General features: G+C 48.6%; 2 protein-coding genes across 8 annotated transcripts; one reads left to right on the top strand and one right to left on the bottom strand.

Moving 5' to 3' along the window:
- Window positions 1-177: 177 nt before the first annotated feature.
- On the top strand, window positions 178-15,497 carry THRAP3 (thyroid hormone receptor associated protein 3). Of its 3 annotated transcripts, XM_015883429.1 has the most exons (13): window positions 178-250; window positions 2,634-2,717; window positions 3,544-3,636; window positions 5,329-5,489; window positions 6,585-7,487; window positions 8,292-9,032; window positions 9,918-10,090; window positions 10,660-10,771; window positions 11,305-11,389; window positions 13,275-13,459; window positions 14,077-14,269; window positions 14,385-14,534; window positions 14,686-15,410. In XM_015883429.1, the coding sequence occupies exons 4-13, from the start codon at window positions 5,353-5,355 to the stop codon at window positions 14,905-14,907; spliced, it is 2,901 nt and encodes a 966-aa protein (XP_015738915.1). In that variant the 5' UTR covers window positions 178-250; window positions 2,634-2,717; window positions 3,544-3,636; window positions 5,329-5,352; the 3' UTR covers window positions 14,908-15,410. The 3 variants fall into 3 exon arrangements, with proteins under 3 accessions (XP_015738915.1, XP_015738914.1, XP_015738916.1); XM_015883428.1 differs by lacking the exon at window positions 3,544-3,636 and having other exon boundaries at window positions 14,686-15,497; XM_015883430.2 differs by lacking the exons at window positions 178-250; window positions 2,634-2,717; window positions 3,544-3,636 and adding an exon at window positions 3,259-3,491.
- EVA1B (eva-1 homolog B) lies at window positions 15,268-18,839 on the bottom strand. Of its 5 annotated transcripts, none has more exons than XM_015883439.2 (4): window positions 18,636-18,839; window positions 18,246-18,326; window positions 17,223-17,321; window positions 15,268-17,141 (listed from the first exon to the last, which is right to left on the bottom strand). In XM_015883439.2, the coding sequence occupies exons 3-4, from the start codon at window positions 17,287-17,289 to the stop codon at window positions 16,744-16,746; spliced, it is 465 nt and encodes a 154-aa protein (XP_015738925.1). In that variant the 5' UTR covers window positions 17,290-17,321; window positions 18,246-18,326; window positions 18,636-18,839; the 3' UTR covers window positions 15,268-16,743. The 5 variants fall into 5 exon arrangements, with proteins under 5 accessions (XP_015738925.1, XP_015738922.1, XP_015738926.1 ...); XM_015883436.2 differs by having other exon boundaries at window positions 18,297-18,326; XM_015883440.2 differs by lacking the exon at window positions 18,636-18,839 and having other exon boundaries at window positions 18,246-18,622.
- Window positions 18,840-18,890: the final 51 nt, after the last annotated feature.

Here is an 18,890-nt window from a genome sequence, read left to right as displayed (position 1 = left end):
CGGAAGTTGAGCCCTCTTGGTGGCGTGAGGGGTGGGGGGACAGGAAGCAGAAGTGGCGTTACACCCAACGCAATGCACACTGGGTTATGTAGTCCAGCTCTCCCTGCTATAGGAGGAGCGCTGTGGGGGTATGGACTACTCCTCCCGGCATCCTTTGCGAGAGGGCGGCGGGCGGGCGCGAAGCGGAAGTGCGTGAGGAGGAGGTGGAGGTGTCTGTCCGCCGAGCAGGCCGCAGGCGGAGCTGGGCCCGGTGAGTGCCGCGGGACCGACCCCCTATTTCCCTTATTAATTTCCCCTATTTCCCTTATTATTTCCCCTGTTATTTCCCCTCCCATCCCATGGGTACGATGTTCTCCCCCCTCAGGCCGCGTATTGCTCTCCCATCCCCCCCCCCCTCCCATCCTAGGCCCTAACGGCGCCGCCCATAATATGGGGTTTGGGACCAACCAGAGTCACTTATGGGGCGATTTTGACCCACTTATGGGGCTGGAGGTCACTTATGGGGCTCTGTGTGCCCCCCAGACTCACTTATGGGGCAATATGGGACCCACTTATGGGGTTTGGGACCCCCAGAACTCACTTATGGGGCGATTTGAGACCCACTTATGGGGCGATTTGGGACCCCGAAACTCACTTATGGGACCCATTAGGACCCCCAAACTCACTTATGGGGCTGGGGACCCACTTATGGGGCTGGGGGAGTCACTTATGGGGCTGGGGACCCACTTATGGGGTGATTTGGGACCCACTTATGGGGCGATTTGGAACCATAGGAGCCCATAGGGAGCCTGTAGGGAACCCATAGGAACCCATAGGGAGCCCATAGGAACCATAGGAGCCCGTAGGGAGCCCATAGGAGCCCATAGGGACCACTCAGCAAGAGCACAGACAGGTCAATCACCCAATTACCCCTGCTTAGGGCTGCTGGAATATCCCTTCCCTCTAGTAGCGAGGTCAGGTTGTTAATTAATGTAATTATTGCTGGGAAGGCTGGTGTGAAACATTAGGGCTGTTTCCAGTGTGTCTGTTGGTTTTGCTCTTGGCGAATGCTGTGGCTGAGGAGGATTCTGTGTTGGTTTTGGTTGTGGAACCTGATTTCGGGTTGGTTGAAAAGCTTTAGGAAACGGGTCTTGCAAATTGCCTTCAAGGGAGCGCACTATAGAGCCTGCAGAGATGGGTGCTGAGACATTGCAGTGTGTTTGGAGGGATACTTTGTCTGCTTGTGGCTCTTTGTGTTTGGGTTTATGCTGGTGCCTTTCTGCTCTTCTCATTCTTAGTTCCATGTTGTGGGTCCATAGTTCATTCATTCAGCAAGGGCTGCATGGATGGGTTTCTGTGGGCACCTTAGTGGCCCATGGTCGATGCTATTAGGAAGCAGTTGTTTAATAGCTTGATATGCCAGCCCAATATCAAGGCTTTGGGGTCACACTGAGTTATCATGGTGCAGAGAACTGCTCTGTGTGACATATATGTTCATCTACCCAGGTCCATATCCATCTATCTGGGTCCGTATCCATCTACCCAGGTCCGTATCCATCTACCCAGGTCTATATCCATATAGTTCAGGTTGTGGCTGTTGGAAGGGAGATTAATAACATGAACAGCAGCAGCTGCTCTGGCTCCTGGTGCCATTTTGTTGGCTGTTTTCAGGCTGGGTTTGCAATAAGGGAAACATCCACCCCATTGGGTGGGTCAGAGCGTTAGCAGGGGCTGAGTGACAGGGGGAATCGTTGCCACTAGGTCAGGGAAAGCAAAGAGCTCCTGCTTAATTTAGCTTTATCATGTCAGGGCTATGAATAGTCCCATCATGGGGTTACATTTCATGCCAGCTGAGAATGGTGTTTGCAGTGTTGCACTCCATGGTAACAGGAAGATGTGATGGCTGACATCAGAATCTCTCACTTTGCTTGTGAAACGTGAGGACTTGTTAATATCTGGATGAGTTTAAGTCCCTTATTTCCCTTTTTACGTAAATGAGAACTCAGTTTCTTCTGAGTTCTCTGCACTTTCTGCTTGCTGACTTTCTGTTCCTGGCTTTTGTGGGTCTGGAAGCAAAATGCTGATGGGACGTTTTCCCTTCTTATTATAGATGTTTTTCTTCTGTGCTCACCAGCTGCCTGACATCAACCTGATATACAGGTGTTCATGATGGTCATATCTACCATAGTCTTTTCTTCTTTTTAATTTACCCTTAGAGAAAACTAAGCTCTGGTTCCTAACGCTGAGGCTTCTAGCTCAGATTTCATCATTAAGGCACAGTTTGCAGCAGTAAAACCCTGGTGACATCTGTAGTTGATGAGCTGTAGTTTGTCCATGCTAAAGATAGTGGTTGGTTACTGCTGAGTTCTGCTCAGTCCTCTTCTGATTTCCTATCTTTCATCGTTGTATCTTACCTAATATTAGTCAGCTCTATTTCTATTATTATTATTTTATTTCTATTCGATTTTCTATTTCTAATTGCTCAGTCAGATTTTCTGTTTCCTGAGATGTTAAAGTTGCAGAGATGGATCTTGACTGGGACAAAGGCTGCACTTGAAATTGGAATTGAGGAAGCTGGCTCCTTTTGCTTTCTGACAGCAGAAACTGATCCTGTAAATACTTAATGCTTCAATGTATTTATCTTCTCATTTCAGGTTTGTTTCCTGGTTTCCTAATTGACACAACTCAGACGGTAAAACTGACTGTTGAAGGTGCAGAGTGTGAAGCTGCTCGTGCAGGTAGGACACCACAGAAAACAGGATCTTCAAAGCTGGTAAAACTGTCTGAGGATTTGGAATATCCTTCTGCCATCCCTTATTGTGGCCATGCTGCAAGTTAAGCTCAATTGAATTCTCTTTGTTGTCCATGCTGCTGTGTGAAGCATTGATTTCAGTCAGTGGCTGCTTGAAAAGCAATGTAAAACTATTGTGCATCTTGGGTGCCCAGAGGAAGTTTCTGACAGCAGTGGACTTGGCAGTGATTTTTCTCATTGCTTGGAGCAGAGTTGGGTTCTGTCAGAAGACTTAAAGCCTGTAAAACATTAACTTCTCTGCCACTGTTTCATGACAAAAGTTTCATTTCTGGGCAAAGTCCATTGAAGTGGCTCAGTCGGAGCATTCTCTATTACTGTGTTATCTGAGTGGGATGGTTTGCGGTGAGTGGGCTTAGAAATGAAGAAGGCAAACTTTTGATTCTTTTAATAGTCTCCAAATATAAGAAATTTTGTCAGTGAGGAGATTCCAGGCTGCTGGTTTTCCATTTGTAAACCTTCTGTTGGTCAGTAGATGCAATTGTGGCCCTTTTAAGGTAGAGGGAGTCAGTGCTATGGGGCGGCGGTTGCCTCGCTGCAAGCAGGAAGGAAACTTGACCCCTCTCAGAGCAGATTGTTAATGCAGAGTCACCACAGCACTGTGTAAATGCTTCTGCTGCAGTTGCAGGAGCAGCCACACTTTAATTTCTAATGCTTTGCAAAGGCCCAGCACCATCTTCAGTGAGGAAACAGAACTGGTGAGGTAAGTGAGCAGCCAGTGCTGCTCTCACAGCTCGTCTTCACTTCCTTTCCAGCTGGCTCTAAATTCAGAGCAATCCTTAGGAAGCACTGTAAGAACAGAGTATTCCAGAGCTGGTTCTTTGAGCACCAGGACTCGTTTGATCTCAGTAAGTAAATAATTGTTAGAAGGACTGTGTGTATATCGCAGGAAGGTTACAACTCCCTGTTAATGTGGGAGATGAAACGGCTCCAACACTTGGTTTGCTTAACCTTGTGATTACTGATAGAACCCAGACGTTTGGTTCCTATTCTTTAGGGAGTTGCCTCGTGTTAGGAGTGAAGCAACTCGAAAAGCACTGGCAAAGATTAAAAATAACTACAAAAACAAGGGAACTTCTGGCACCTGTACCACACTAATGTTTGGCTAGTTAGAGCTGTGAATCCAGGTACACTACAAAGATATAAATGGCTTCACACAGGTGATACTTTTAAGACCTTTTCCAGGCTTCTGAGGACTCGTATTTGGCTGCTTTATTTTTAACTGACGTTGCAGCTGGATCAGTTCCTTGACTTGATTCATCAGCACAGGAGTGAGCAGCTTCAGGAAGGGCTGAAGGGATTAGAACTGAGCTCACTTTGTATTTGGTGATGGTACTAAGTGCAATAAACATTGGACTGTAGTCCACCCCTTTTACTTCCTCATTATCTTAACCTGATCAGCCTGCCAAGCTGCTGAAGATGGTTTTCCTATCTGGCCACAAATTTGTTGGCTCACGTGGGTGAGTGCTGAGAGGGAAGCACCTGCTGAAACCTCTCCAAAGCCATTCATGGCTTTTCATGCAGAAATTGCCTGATGTGATGACAGTGTGGTCTTCCAGTCTTGCTTTCCTTCATGGGAAGCAAATGATGCAGATGGTGGGGTGAAGTCAGCGGCCTGTTAAATGCTAGATGAATTGCTTCCTATGTTGTGAATGAAACTTAAGTATTGATTAATGAGTGCAGTTTCTCTTCTCAGCTTCATCAACTGTCTCTGGCATTGCAGAGTTCAAATCTTTATACTAACCCCCATGTGGAATAGTCGAGAATCCCATCACCAGCTCCCCCTGGCATCTGTTTCCTTTCCTAGCCTGCAGCTGAGCTCTCAGGTTTCTGTGAAGGCAAATAGCAACGGGAAACTTAATCTGGGGAGTGAGGGAGTGGAGTTCGCTTCCTCTTCTCCAAGTCAGGGACGAAAGCATTTTCCATTTCGACCGAAGAACTAAACTGAAAGAAAAACCAGCAGGGAATCAAATCCTGGAGCATATTTTGCAACATGATCGAATGTTAAATTCTAAGGAATTTTGTTTATGGCTGGATACCAGAGATTAAATAGGTCAACCACTGCAAGCAGTGGAACTGCAGGACACAAGTGACACCAGAGCTGTTCTGACCTGTCACCCTGGTACATTAAGTTTGCTGCTAGTCCTGCGTGGAGGAGATCACAGACCGTGCTTGTTGGTGCTGTCTGTATTGCTGGTGATGTGGTTGAAATTAAATGTCTCCTTAAAGGTTGTCATGCCTAAGCCAACAGCACGGCTTCTGCCTGTTCCTGGTTTTTCTATTAACTTGTTGCTTTCAACTGTAGCGCTCAAACTCGTAAATATTCAGGGTTAAAACCTCTTATTCTTTTTGCAGATTTCCTCCTTTGACTGAGATAAATGTTCTGTTCTGAATTCATGTGGCTGTTAGCAGGCGCAGCCCCTTGAAGCGCCCATATTTGCAGCCTTACTGAGCTTCACATCGCTGCAGGTGTTGCCTGTTCCCCCAGGTCTGAGGTACGACTCCACATTCCATTGACTTCATTTCACTGTTTCCTTCAGGTGTAACTGACGAGCGCTCTCAAGATGTCTAAAACCAACAAATCCAAATCTGGATCTCGTTCTTCTCGTTCGAGATCCGGATCGAGGTCACACTCACGTTCCTTCTCCAAATCTCGTTCCCGTTCTCGCTCTGTTTCACGCTCGAGGAAGCGCAGGCTCAGGTGAGTGTGTGCAGCTCTCAGGTCTGTGTGTGTGACTGTTCCTCCTCTCTCCTGCTCAGGTGCTTTGTCTCTTCCTTCTTTTCCATGGAAGCCTTGGATTACATTTAGGACAGACAGCGTCCTGCGTCTTAGGATGCTTCCTGCCAACCTGTATGTGTTGTGGTTTAACCTGACAGGCAGCTGAGCACAGTTGAGGGAGGTGGGGGGGGAAATGTCTGATTTGAGATCAAGGACAGTTTAATAGGATAGAAAAGGAAGGGAAAATAATATTGATGATTAAAAAAGATGTACATAGAACAAGTGGTGCGCAGTCTAATCACTCACCACCTGCTGACCGTGCCCAGCCAGTTCCTGGTGAGTGGTTCTCTGCTCCCCCAGCCAGCTGTTCTGTGGTCAGAGCAAGGAAGATTTATAGCAAAACATACTGCTTTGTGTTGTTAAACATCTCAAGGTTTTTTTCCCCAGGCTTTTGATATAATTGATCCCAGACTTGAGAGACTTTAGCACGTGTTGTGTGCTTTTTCTGCCTTAAAAACACAATCAAGTCTCCATGTCAGTTAATAGGCACAACTAGGAAAGATAGGATAGATCCCTGCCCCTCTCCTCAGCATACAGCAGTCAGTTAACAAAAGCATCAGTTCTGACTGTATGAAGTAGAGAAAGTTAATTTAACTGCAGTTAGCTCTGAGAAATCCATAATGTTCATAGTAGTAATAAACATACAGTTGGAGTGAGAGGGCATGACAGAACAAAGAGGCGGAGACTTCCATCAAACCAAGTTGTTTGCAGAGGGAAGTTGGAAGTCCTCTTGCAGGCTTTGGACTTGTCTTGGATTCAGTTCTATTTCTGAATAGCCAGAGCTTTCACATCAGGAGGAAGTGAGCAGAGGGAGCACCAAACATTGCCACCTCGTGGTGTCAGGCTGTCGGAGGAGTGAGTGCATCCCTCTGTTAGTTTGAGTTGGAGCTCTGGAATTGTGGCAGCTGGTTCACCTTGTGGAGCTTCATCTCTAGAGCAGTGCACCATATGCTCCAGAACTGCCCTTCTTCATATATTAAGTTGTGCCAACAATAACAACGTGTCTTTTTTTATCAGTTCTAGGTCCCGTTCAAGGTCATATTCCCCATCTCATAACAGGGAAAGGAACCATCCAAGAGTCTATCAGAACCGAGATTTCAGAGGTCATAACAGAGGATACAGGAGACCATATTATTTCCGAGGCAGAAATCGAGGGTTCTATCCATGGGGCCAATATAACAGAGGAGGATATGGGAATTACAGGTCTAACTGGCAAAACTACCGCCAAGCTTACAGCCCTCGGAGGGGGAGATCGCGCTCCCGTTCACCCAAGAGAAGGTCTCCTTCCCCAAGGTCTAGGAGTCACTCTAGAAATTCAGATAAGTCTTCATCTGATCGGTCGAGGAGATCTTCCTCTTCTCGGTCTTCCTCCAACCACAGCCGGGTTGAGTCTTCCAAGCGTAAATCTGGAAAGGACAAAAAGTCATCTTCCAAGGAAGCCCGGGCGTCTCAGGCTTCAGGAGAGAACCAAGGAGATGATTCGAAAGAGCAGCAGTTTTCAGGAGCAGCTGCTCAAGATGCCAAGGCGTCCGAGGGATCAAAACCATGGCAGGATGTGTCCACCTATGGTAGCAGCTCAGCATCGAGAGCTGCTGCACCTGAGCTCAGCCCGAGGGAGCGCAGCCCTGCATTAAAAAGCCCTCTGCAATCAGTTGTGGTGAGGCGGCGTTCTCCTCGGCCGAGTCCATTGCAGAAGTCGAGCTCCCCACTGTCCAACCCCTCACAGATGAGCTCTGTGTCACAGAGCAGCACCTCCTTTCAGGCAGGATCTCATCAGAGCCCATTTGACCACGGCTCGTCAGGTTTGAGTCCAACAAGAAAGAGCCCTGTGTGCAAAAGTCCAACGCCAATCAGTTCCATGTATGGTGCATCTCAGAAGGAGGAAAGCACAGCTCCTGGTGGAGGAGCCTTCTCCAAGAGGCAAGTGATGTGTTCCATCCGTGATGAGGCTGGGGAAGCGCGGGGGATGGAAGCATTCATAAGTGCTTTAAAATTGATTCTTTTAAGTTATTTTGGACTGATCCCCTACCTGGGATGTCCAAACTTTAAAGAAGGAACGGAGAAATGTGTGACTCTGGGCTTTCCAGAGCTCTGGACTCATGTCCTTGGGCTTTTTAAACCTCAGGTTTTGCTTAGTGACTCCTTTAAAACATAACTTCAATGCTTTAAATTATCTTGTGATGAATTGTTCTCAGAGTGTTTTGTCTTCTCCCAGCAAAGTCAATATTCTCTTCTGTTAACCTTTTTGCTTTTATTTGTATTTGCAGTCTGTCATGAAATATTTAGCTTACCTATGAAACTTGCATCCCAAATTTGAAGTAGCTTTTGAGCCTTTTATTTCCAGTATGTTGTTTAAAGCAGAACAGCCCAGTTTGAAAGTTATGATGTGTTGTTCTCCTGAAGCAGGTTTGTAAGTAAACAAACCGATTGGGTAAGATGTTACTATTTTCCTTCCAATACATCTGTGGGTAAGCTGTTTTATTTGTTTTAAGCCTCATTTCATCAGTTCTGCATATCCATTTTCTTCTACATCTGTTTTATTTATCGACATCTGAAAGCCTAAGTCAAGGCTGAGAAATCTGCTGTACATCTTAACTGCTTAGGGCTTAGTGAGAGCCCTCTGTACATGCATAGCTTAGTGTTCTGTAAGAGCTGGCTGCTTTTCATTGAGATACTGACCTCTTTTAATAAGGAAACTAACAGTAATGTCTGTTTTCTGAACAGGTATCTGGAAGAGCAGAAGGCGGAGAATGGGAAAGACAAAGATCAGAAAGTAACAAACGTTGAGAAGGAAAAAAATAAAGAAAAAGGGAATTTCTCTGAGGTTGGATCGACAGATGGAAAAGCAAAATCAGATTCCTATACATCCAAAGGAGATTCTGAGAAGGGATATCGTGGCAGTCAGTCCCCCAAGCGTTACAAGTTCCGGGATGACTTTGACAAGCCAAAGGCCCCGGAGTTCCACAAGGAAAGTCATTATGGCAAAGAGGAATCGGATGATCAGGAAAAGAAAGAAAAGGCCAAAGGCCGTAAGGATTCAGATTTTGATGATGAGCCCAAATTTATGTCGAAAGTGGTGGCGACATCGAGTAAAAGTCAAGAAGAGGATAGGCAAGGCAAATGGGAAGGTGTGGTGTTCTTGCCACCTGGAAAAGAGAAGCAGAGAAAGTCTGAGGAAATGGAGGAGGAGAGCTACTCGGAGAGATCTAAGAAGGAAGAGAGGCCGGCGTCCAAGAGAGCTGAGTCTGGTCACCGGGGCTTTGTTCCTGAAAAGAATTTCAGGGTGACCACTTATAAAACAAGCCAGGAAAAAAGCTCTTCTCCCCCACCACGAAAGGCCTCTGAGGTAAAGGAGAAGCCAGGTTCCAAAGGAGATGGGCTGGCTCCTGGCAAGTCCTCCTTTTCCATTACTCGTGAGGCCCAGGTCAATATTCGGATGGATTCCTTTGATGAAGATCTTGCGCGGTAAGTGTCTGCTGTGGTTTGGGGCTGCTGAAACAGTGATTTTTGCTGCCTCTTTCTGCTCTGGAGCCCTTCACATGAGTGTGAGGTGTGAGGAAGGATCAATATTACATCACATTTTGCATTTTGAAGCTTGAATTTTTGTGGCACTGGAGGACTTGTATGGCCCCTTTGTATGGCGGGAGGTTGGAGGGATTGCCACTGTACAATGATGAAGGTATAGTACAAAGGTTAAATAACTTGTCCTGATTTTTTTCCTACAACTAGATGTAAGGTCATTTCAGAATGTAAGTGCTTCTGCATCAGTTTCTGTGTTACAACGGCCTCTGGAAAGAGCTGGCTGCTTAGTGTCTTCTTGCTGATAGAGAATTAGAGGTACATTGAAATGACAGTGCAGCTTAAATGGCATTTCCTCTGGAGAGCACTTACACTTATTCTCAACGTAGCATTACCGAAACTCTAGGAAGCACTGACAGCCACTTCTGCCTTGTTTCAAGAAATCTTGAGACAGTAAAATGTACTTCAGAGAGCGCGCTGGGACAGGAGCAGCCAGTAAGTGTTTGTGTGTGCTCATGTGGGATGTTAGAAGTTAACCTGGGATTTAGGAGCAGCAGCAGAGCATTGCAGCCAGCCGTGCTTCAGAAGGAGCTTGTGTCTCACGGCACTCAGTGTCTATGCAGAGCAGCAGTGATCTGAATTACTCCAGTAACCTACATTAGTGTATTTCAGGGTTTTAAATAAACGATCTGCTTAAGCTATTGAATGTTTTGTAGGTGATTTCATAGCATTACATAAAAAAAAGTGCAGTCAGCTTCTGACTTCTGAAATGTTAAGTCATCTTGGACTGATTCCTATGTTCTGTTTTGTGTGGCCTGTTTGTTTTTCTAGTCCAAGTGGCATCCTTGCTCAGGAACGCAAGCTGTGTCGTGACCTTGTGCACAGCAACAAAAAAGAGCAGGAGTTTCGTTCCATATTTCATCACATTCAATCTGCTCAGTCTCAGCGAAGTCCTTCGGAACTGTTTGCTCAACACATAGTGACCATAGTCCATCATGTAAGAGGTAGGTCAAAGTCTGCGTGTCCTCACGTGGAGGTTCACTCCTTCCTGCTTTGTCCAAATGAGTTCTTTCCAAGCATTTACCAGAGTGCATGAAAAGCTGTTCTCTAGTAGATAAGTTGTAGACAACAAAAGCAACTGATGATGACGTAGTGATAGAATAATTCAGACTGGAGGTGATTCTAAGAGACCTAGCTCAGCCTCCTGCTCGAAGCAGTGTTAGCATGTGCATTGGATCACATTGTCTGGGGTTGAATCAGGTTGAATGCTGAAATGAAAAGTGTAGAGCTTGAATGTTCCAGTGCTCAGCCACATTCACTTGTGGGTGGGGGGCTGGGGGGGTGTGCTTTCCTTATATGTGGTCAGAACTTCTCTTGTAGCCTGTGGTAACCCTCTCTTGTCCTTTTATCATGTAGCTCTGAGAAGAGTCTGGCTGTACCTTCTGTAAAACCCTTGAGGTGGTGGAAGACAACCATTGTTAGATTTGACCAAGCTGTAGGACTGACGAGCTCTTTATTTTAACAAAAAAATGGTATTAATGTTGTGGCATTGTTTACTCAACCCCTCCAACAGAGCATCACTTTGGATCGTCAGGAATGACGCTGAACGAACGCTTTACCAAATACCTAAAGAAAGGAATGGAACAAGAAGCAGCTAAAAATAAAAAGAGCCCTGAAATTCACAGGTTGGTGCCGTGGCAGGAGGGTTTTCAGGCTTTAAGCTCGACAGTCGTTCTGGAATAACTCAAAAAATAGGAGAAAATGGGTCTATCTGTGCCTGGCTAAGGGAGTAGTACAGCGTGGCCTTCGTGTTAGTCTTATGTCTGATCTTCTGCTTGGCCTAAGGAAGTCAGTTATTAAATCCATGAGCAGAAGTGATGCCTCGGAGGGGAGGCAATGGCTTGGGCTGTCGTTGGAGTCCTGATGTTTAGACCTGACGTCTTTTAGATGTTACTGGGTAAGCAAAAGTGAGCTGTCTTTTTGTCTGCAGATGGAAGAGAACTTGAACAGACACTTAGTGAACAGTAACTTCACATCAGGAGAACTGTTGGCTCAGAGAACTTAACTCGCTCTGTAGCAGCTTCATCAAAAGGGGGGAAAAATGAGTTTTCCAATCCCTTTGGGAATATATGATAGTCTCCTTTAAAGCGAATCTTAAGCTTTCATGTCGGATGTCGCCTTGTAACCAAGCTTATCTTTGTGCTTCCTTTGCTTTCAGGAGGATAGATATTTCTCCCAGTACTTTTAGAAAACATGGATTCTCTCAAGAGGAATCGAAAAGCTCCAGAGATCCCGGCTTCAAGGTGAACTGTCACTCTGCTTAGTTTAATTGAACAAAATGAGTGCATTGGGCATGAACTTAACAGTGATGTTTTTGTTTAAATTACTCTCTACTTAAGTTTGTGTTTTTCTTTTAAGGATGGGCATAATTCTAAAAATGAACTACAAAGGGTTAATTTTTATTAAAAATGTATCAACAACCTTTGTGAAGTGGTTTAGACTATGGTAAATGACCCCAAAGTCAATTGAGGTGAGCTTGAGAAAAATGAGAGGATTTTTGGAACAAGTGCCCATGATGAGAGAAGAGACTTTTTGTGATATTTGTCTGCTTGTAAGTATTATCAAATCAATTGTATCCATGCACTATTGCCAACCATGTTTTCAAAGAGACATGCATGTCAAAGAGAGGAGAGTAAATAAGTGTAATACATAAGTGAAATACACTGTTAAGAGGGTGATGGATTTTGTTCTAACAACTTGCTGTAGCGTTTCTGTTGATTGCTGTTAGTTAACATTCAGCACCTGTTGTCATAGAGCAGACCTTTGGGAATGGAGTGTGTTTAGCTGTAGCTCGTGTTAAGCCATAATTACTTACCTTAAACCATCCTAGAAGCGGCTTAACGCGATGTTTGGGATTGTAACCTTTGTCTATTCACCTCGGTGCATATTTACATTGAAGAGATTTTTTTGAACAGTCCTGCTTGAAACCTCACTTGTTTCATATTTGTTTTCGATTCTTTCCAAACACTTGGTGGCTTGACATGGACGATGGTGAGATGGATTTGATGGGCCTGAACTCTGAGCATCAGCTTGGCAGAGTATATTATAAACCTGGGTTCCAAACAGCTCGCCAGCCTTCCGTGAAACAGACGTGCCCTCCCAAACCCGATAGTTGTTTGCTGTACCACATAAGGGAGCTGCTGATGATTTTATCACTTATCTGCCATCCACCGTGTTGGGAGCAGTTGTGTTCTCAGAGTAGAAATTAAAGCTCTTTGCCTGGGGAAAGCAGAAGAGCACAAAAAAAAACCCAACCAAAACTGCTCCCAGTCCTGCGTTATTTGGCATTTTTATTTAAACAAACAAACAAACAAAAAGAGAGTGTTTAGAAACTCATGTAAGTAAAAAGTTTAATAGCTGGAGAATTACTAATCCTGTTGTATTTCATTCGAGGCGATTAATCTGATTTATGTCGTGTATCAAGTCCTTGAGATTAGAGCTGTGTAGCAGCAGTTGCTTTGGGGGCTGTGTTGATGCTGGCGTTTAAGCAGCCATTCGAATTGAACCTCGAGCAAGCATTGCCACATCGTGTAGCTGACACACATAGACCATGAGCTGGGTGCTTTCTATAGAGCTGGATGGTCTTTGAGCACCTTCTATTTGGTGCCCCCTAGACAAGGGGAAGCTGTTAAAGACAACACAGCAGTGGGATCCTTCCAAACAAACAGCCTCGATCGCTGCATTCCTGTGGCCTCCATCTCTTGGCACACTCAATGAACTGCCCCTGGTGAATCCAAGCTGGCAAACAGCTTTTGCTTCTCCTTAAGTTCATAGAGCCCTGCTGGATGCTGCTGCCCTGTGATGTACCCCAGGCCTTCCAGCATTACACACACACACATTGGGTTTCCAAGTTGCTCTCATCTCACTGGCTGTGGTGTACAATAAGTATCAGCGTTCCCCTATAAGCAGGCTATTCTAATGCTGTTTTAAAGGGTTATTAATGTAGAAAGGCTGAAATCTCACAGATCAAACCTGAGTTTGATAGCCAATGCTCCATTATAGGATGCAGAGTGATGCAGTAGCATTCAGATAAAGCCCTGCTCAGTGCAGTCAGTAGTAAAGTAATGGTGCTGAATGGTGGGTGCTGCAGGTCTGTGTGTTCAACTCTCCCCATCCCTGCCCTTGTAGGCTGAAGGGAAATACAAGGATGACCCTGTTGACCTGCGCCTTGATATCGAGCGCCGTAAAAAACATAAGGAAAGAGATCTTAAACGTGATAAATCCAGAGAGTCGGTGGAGTCCAGGGATTCCAGTCACTCAAGGGAAAGATCGACTGAGAAAACGGAGAAAAGTCACAAAGGCTCAAAGAAAAAGTATGTAGAAAACCCCCATAGGGATTTCCTTCTGCATTTCGTGTGTCTGCTGTTAAAGCTGGAGGCAGCCTCGTGTTTATGTGGTTGTGACATAACTGCTGCTGAGGTGTGAATTATTCCCCTGCGTGTCTCCTTGATGCCGTTGTGTCTATCTGGAACGTAAAGTAACTGGTAAAGGTAAATGGGAAGGTTCCGTGTGTCGCAGTGGGTAAGTTCCTTTTTCTTCTTGTTCCAGTTACAGGCGATGGCAGCGTTGAAGTGATTTTGCTTCGAGTTCACTTTGAACCTTTTTTATTAGCTTAATTTTTCTGCCTGGCTAAAAGTCTGTGAATGGGAAGGAGGCTGAGAGGAGAGAGGCTGCTGGTCTCCAATGGCTCCTTATCTCCTACTGGGCTGCTTTAAAAGCAGCAGAACCAGGACTGAGGAACCTTGGGGCCTCCACTAGATCAGCACATCGCAGCTGATGCTGAACTGTGACTCCTCATAGCAGGAGAAGGAAAGCCTTGTCCTGCTGGGGGGCTGATGAAATAGTTTGTTAGCCAGCAGGTTATTGCTGAGTGATTAATCCAGGTGCTGTTTTCCCCCCTCCCCACCTTTATTTCCTATCGCTGGAACAGGAAGCACCGAAGGGTGCGGGAAAGATCCAGATCCAGCTCATCATCATCACGGTCCTCTCATTCAGTGAAAGCAGAGGAGTATCCCGAGGAGACCGAGGAGAGGGAGGAAAGCAGCACAGGCTTTGACAAGTCCCGACTTGGAACTAAGGAATTCACAGGCCCAAATGAGAGAGGAAGAGCCCGAGGGACCTTTGTAAGTGCTTCCCCACCCCCTGTGCAGTCAGAAGCTGCCCTGCATCTCTTGGTGCCTTGGAAGTAGCACTGCTGGTCCATCTGTTTAACTTCCCTTTTGTGTTTTGCTGTTACAGCAATTCAGGGCCAGGGGGAGAGGATGGGGGAGAGGCAACTTTTCAGGCAACAATAACAGCAACAGCGGCGGCAACAACGACTTCCAGAAGAGAAGCAGGGAGGAGGATTGGGATCCCGAGTACACACCGAAGAGCAAGAAGTACTACCTGGTAGGAGTGCTTTGCCTTTAATTGACCTTCAGGGTTTCATTTCTTTCACTATCACTTAATTTCTATCTCTGTGCAGCTCAGGGTTGGGTTCATCCCCCTCCCTTGGTGCTGAGCTCTGTGTTACCGCTGTCCTTGCCTTCCTCCCATACAGCACGACGACCGCGAGGGTGAAGGCGCAGAGAAGTGGGTGAGCAGAGGCCGTGGCCGCGGTGCTTTCCCAAGGGGACGAGGCCGTTTCATGTTCAGGAAATCGAGCACCAGCCCCAAATGGGCCCACGATAAATTCAGTGGGGAAGAAGGTGAAATCGAAGACGACGAGAGCGGGACGGAGAACAGGGAGGATAAGGACAGCCTGCAGTCTGTGGCCGAATAGCTGCAGTGCTGGGAGCACCATTGGCTGTGCTGGGCCTCAGGGCAGCCCCAGGAGCTGAGCCCCTATAGGGGGGCCCTGCTCTAACCCCGATGTTCCCCCCGCCTTGTCAGAGCTCTGCCCCCCTCAATATGGGCCGGAACTGATGCATCATTTCTGCTTGGGATCCGCTCACCGAGCGCGTCTCTTCCCAAAGACTTTATGGACTGAATGAGGTGCAGTTGTGGCTGAGGCTGTTCTGCCCGTCCCCTCCCAGGATGGTTGGTTCCTCACTTTGTTCTTTGGGGTTTATTTTGCTATCAGGCTTTGAAGGCGCCGTGGGGTCGGGTTCGTGCCCCCCTTAGTTGATGTTTTTTGTTTCTCTTTTATCATTTGAAGTAGTGCAGCTCGGGGTTGGTTCCCCCAGCCCCATTTCCCCCCCCATCCCTGTTGTGTATTCAGTTCTTTTTAACCCATCCTCTCCTTTTTAGGCCTTTTACGTAGGGAAATCCATTCGATGGTCATTTCAACACTCATTTTCGGTTCTTTACGTTGAAAAAGAAGCGTTTGAAGCATGTGAATAAAGATCTCAGTGTTGACTCCTTGGGACCAAACCATTCGCTTTTATAAATGGGGGGGTTTGTTTTATTTTAATGTCACCTTTTAATTGGGGGGGGGGGGGCCTTTAAAAACCACCCCTTTAAAATCACCCCTTTATAAGCCACCCCTTCCCCTTTTTATGGCTGAGAGGCAACGGGATGAGCTTGGTTTGAAAGCAAAAGGAACAGCTGCCCCCCCACCCCATGGTATTGTGCAGTGTTAGACCTGGTGTGTGCTGCTGCCTTCTTTGTACCCCCCAATTCCTTTTGTGCCCCCCCAGCGCCCTGCTAATGGTTTCCTAAGGCATCTCAGCCCCCCCCCCCGGCTTAAAAAAAGCTCAAAAACGAGGATTTTTTCAGTCTTTTTTATTCATTTTTTATAACAATGAAGGCAACCCCCCTCCCTTTGTCCTGCTTTATGGCTTCTGCTTGCAATGAGAGCCCTCAGCAGGAGCTGGTGGCAGCACCAGGCTGAAGGCACGGCCTGCTCCGCTCTACCCCCCCTTATTGCTGTGCTCCCCCTTTGCACACACCGAGTAGGATTTGGGTTTGTTTGGACTCTTACGGCTCCTCTTCAGCCAAACCCCCCGACGTTTGTTTATGCAAATAAAACACAATAAATGAGGTTAGGTGTCACGGCTTCCTTCTGTGTTTCAATCTCTGCCTTTCACAGCTTTACTCTGCCACTCAAACCTCCATACCCAGCAGCAGCGAAGGGCTCCATAGGGAGGACTCAGCTCCATGCAGGGCTGTGGCTGCTGTGGGGTTGATGCCCCACTGGCTTTGATGGGGGGGTGGTGGTTCTTCCTCCTCCTCCCGCAGCCCCCGCACTGTTTCCCATCCGCCGCCCTCGGCTCGGTTTGGCCTTTGGCCACCGTTGTAGGACTGGGAGAACATCTGGAAAACATCTGGATCCGGCGGGGCTGGAGCTATTTTTGTCCATATGGAAGGAAAGTGGCGGGGATGGGAGCGATGTGGGCTGGATATGGAGGGGGGGAGCAGCTCTGAGCCCACCGGGAAACATCCGGAGGGGGCAGATAAATGCATCAGGATGGAGACAGGGATGGGAAGCGGGACAGCACCGCGCTGTATGGGCAGCACCAGCAGCGCTGCCTTCATCCCAGGGGCTGCTCAGCCCCGGCCTGGTTCGTACCGACGGCTCAAAGTGCATCTGGTGATGGACTGGTCCATGTTCCTGGTCATCTCATTGTCCCCCTGTTCCTGGTCATCTCGTTGTCCCCCTGTTCCCGGTGGTGGTTGCTCAGTAGTGATGCCCGCGGCTCATGGTGCCGCAGCCCAGCAGGTCAGGTTGCCCATTGCGCCAGATCTCGCGGATGATCCGCTCTCGCTCCTCCAGTCGTTGCGCCCGCTCCAGCTCCTCGGCCGATGCGAAGACGTTGATGGGCGCAGCACCGTCCCCAGGGCTGTGACACTCCAACGGGATCTCGGTCATCGGCAGCAGCGACTCGGAGGCGGCGCGATCCACAGTGTCCTCTTCATCTTCATCATCATCATCATCATCATCCTCGCTGAGGTCGGAGGGGCCGGGCCGGGCCGTGCGGGGCCGGCAGGAGATGCGCAGCAGCAGCAGACACAGCGTCAGCACCAGCCCAAAGCAGACACCCAGCACGAAGTACAACCCAAAGCTCTCGGGGTTGGCTGCAGGGTTGGAACAATGGGGCTCAGCGGGTGGGCAGGAGCCTTAAGGGGTCCCCAGTAGGACGTGCCCCATGTCCTCACCTCGGATGTGTGCGTATGCGGCCATGCTGTTGCTCAGCAGCTCCATGTCCTGCTTGCGGCTCTCCATGGCTGCAATCAGGGCCTCTGGGGACAGCACATCTGTGGGACATGGGGTGAGTGGGGCACCGTCCAGCTCCCACCACCCTCTGCCCTTCCTGCAGGGCTGGGCAGGATGTGGCTCCTCCAAGCGGATCCGTGGTACCGGGATGGGCCCTTCCGCCGTGGGACACAGCTCCGGGATGGGACCTGCGGGGTCCTCCTCACCCTGTGCACCCCAGGGCTCCTCCTACCACGAGCCTGGGCTGTTTGCCTTGTGGCATGGGGACAAGGACGGGGCCGTGGGGCAAAGGGCAGCGGTGGGATGAGCAGAGGGAGGGACGTGGGGCGGGCGCTGACCCCCATGGGATGAAGTGCTGAGCTTCCTATGGGAAAGTGCTGGGAGGGGACGGAGGGAGTCACAGCCCCCTCTGGGGTCCCCCCTAGTGCTGGTGTGGGGCTGGGGCCGTGCTATGGGGCCGTTCTATGGGGCGGAGGCGATGCAGAGCTCAGGCCCTGGCAGAAGGAAACTCAATTCCCAGAAACGTCTCCACGGACGAAGGAATGAGGAAAGAAATGCAGAAAATGTGACACATCAGCAGAACCAGCCCTGGACCGTCCGGAGCTGCTGCAGTGGGGAGACCCCATAACGGGGCTGTCGGGGTGCACAGGAAGGTCCCAGCCCCAATGCTGGGTTGGAGACACAGCCCTGCCATGGGGTGCTGGAGCACAAAGCTGCTTTAAGACCAACACAAGGGCAGCCATGGGGCCACTGCGGCCATAAGGATGGGGACTGGTGCCCTAACCCTCCCCAGAGCAGCACCACAAGGACAGCCCCAAAGCCCCAAGCACTGTGATCCCCCCAAGCACTGAACAACCCCACATCCCCCTAAACACGGAGCCGTCCCGTAGCACTGAGCACGGCCTCCCCTCTCCCCACATCCCCAACACCCCATCCCTGTGTATGGGACATCACAGAGCCGATACCTTCATGCTGAGCACACACAGAGGAGCCCCATCAGCCCACGTTGTACTCACCGGGACGGCAGCGCAGCCTCCGCACTTTGGCTGTAGAGAGAAAGAGAGAAAGGTCTGTTTAGCATTAACGCTGCAGCAACAGGAAATAGTTCGGCGCAGGCTGGCGGTCAGCACTCCCTGCTGGAGCCAATGGCAGCTCCGTCCCGATCCCATGGGATGCACGGAGCACAGCCCGGCAGCAAGGCCCTATTCCCAGCCATGGGACCAGTCCCATCCCAGCCCCATCTGCATTGCACAGCCAGGACAGCACGAAGCTATGGGGAATGGGGGCAGCTCATGTGCCGCTGGGGTCCCCTCCAGCACAAACACCCCCCTTATATTGCAGCAGGGTCTCCTTACCTGCACATCACTGCAGTACGGAGCCACGGGACCAACTTCACATCATCCTTCAGATGCAAACAGCAGCTGTGGGGTTGTTCTGAGCCCCATAAGAGCTCACACTCTGCTTTGAATCCACCAGCACCAACAGCTTCACAGCAATGAGCTGCTCCTCCATTCAGAGTGCAGCACAGCAGCCCTAACACAGCTGTGTGCCCATCTCCTCCCAGCCAAGTGGATTGGGACCCTACACAGCTATAGGGCTGCACAGCTATG

This window comes from Coturnix japonica, chromosome 23 (genome assembly GCF_001577835.2).
Source record: "Coturnix japonica isolate 7356 chromosome 23, Coturnix japonica 2.1, whole genome shotgun sequence".
In the NCBI taxonomy this organism is placed as follows: Eukaryota; Metazoa; Chordata; class Aves; order Galliformes; family Phasianidae; genus Coturnix; species Coturnix japonica.
This window is presented reverse-complemented; position numbering and strand designations above follow the sequence as displayed.

What these genes read in the sequence shown, in the direction of transcription:
- EVA1B (XM_015883439.2), bottom strand. Translation starts at nt 17,289, where the DNA reads ATGGAGAGCCGCAAGCAGGACATGGAGCTGCTGAGCAACAGCATGGCC. An exon ending in CGCATACGCACACATCCGAG is followed by an intron (nt 17,142 to 17,222) that starts GTGAGGACATGG and finishes CCAACCCTGCAG; the next exon opens with CCAACCCCGAGAGCTTTGGG.
- THRAP3 (XM_015883428.1), top strand. Translation starts at nt 5,353, where the DNA reads ATGTCTAAAACCAACAAATCCAAATCTGGATCTCGTTCTTCTCGTTCG. An exon ending in CATAGTCCATCATGTAAGAG is followed by an intron (nt 10,091 to 10,659) that starts GTAGGTCAAAGT and finishes CCCCTCCAACAG; the next exon opens with AGCATCACTTTGGATCGTCA. An exon ending in AAGAGCCCTGAAATTCACAG is followed by an intron (nt 10,772 to 11,304) that starts GTTGGTGCCGTG and finishes CTTTGCTTTCAG; the next exon opens with GAGGATAGATATTTCTCCCA.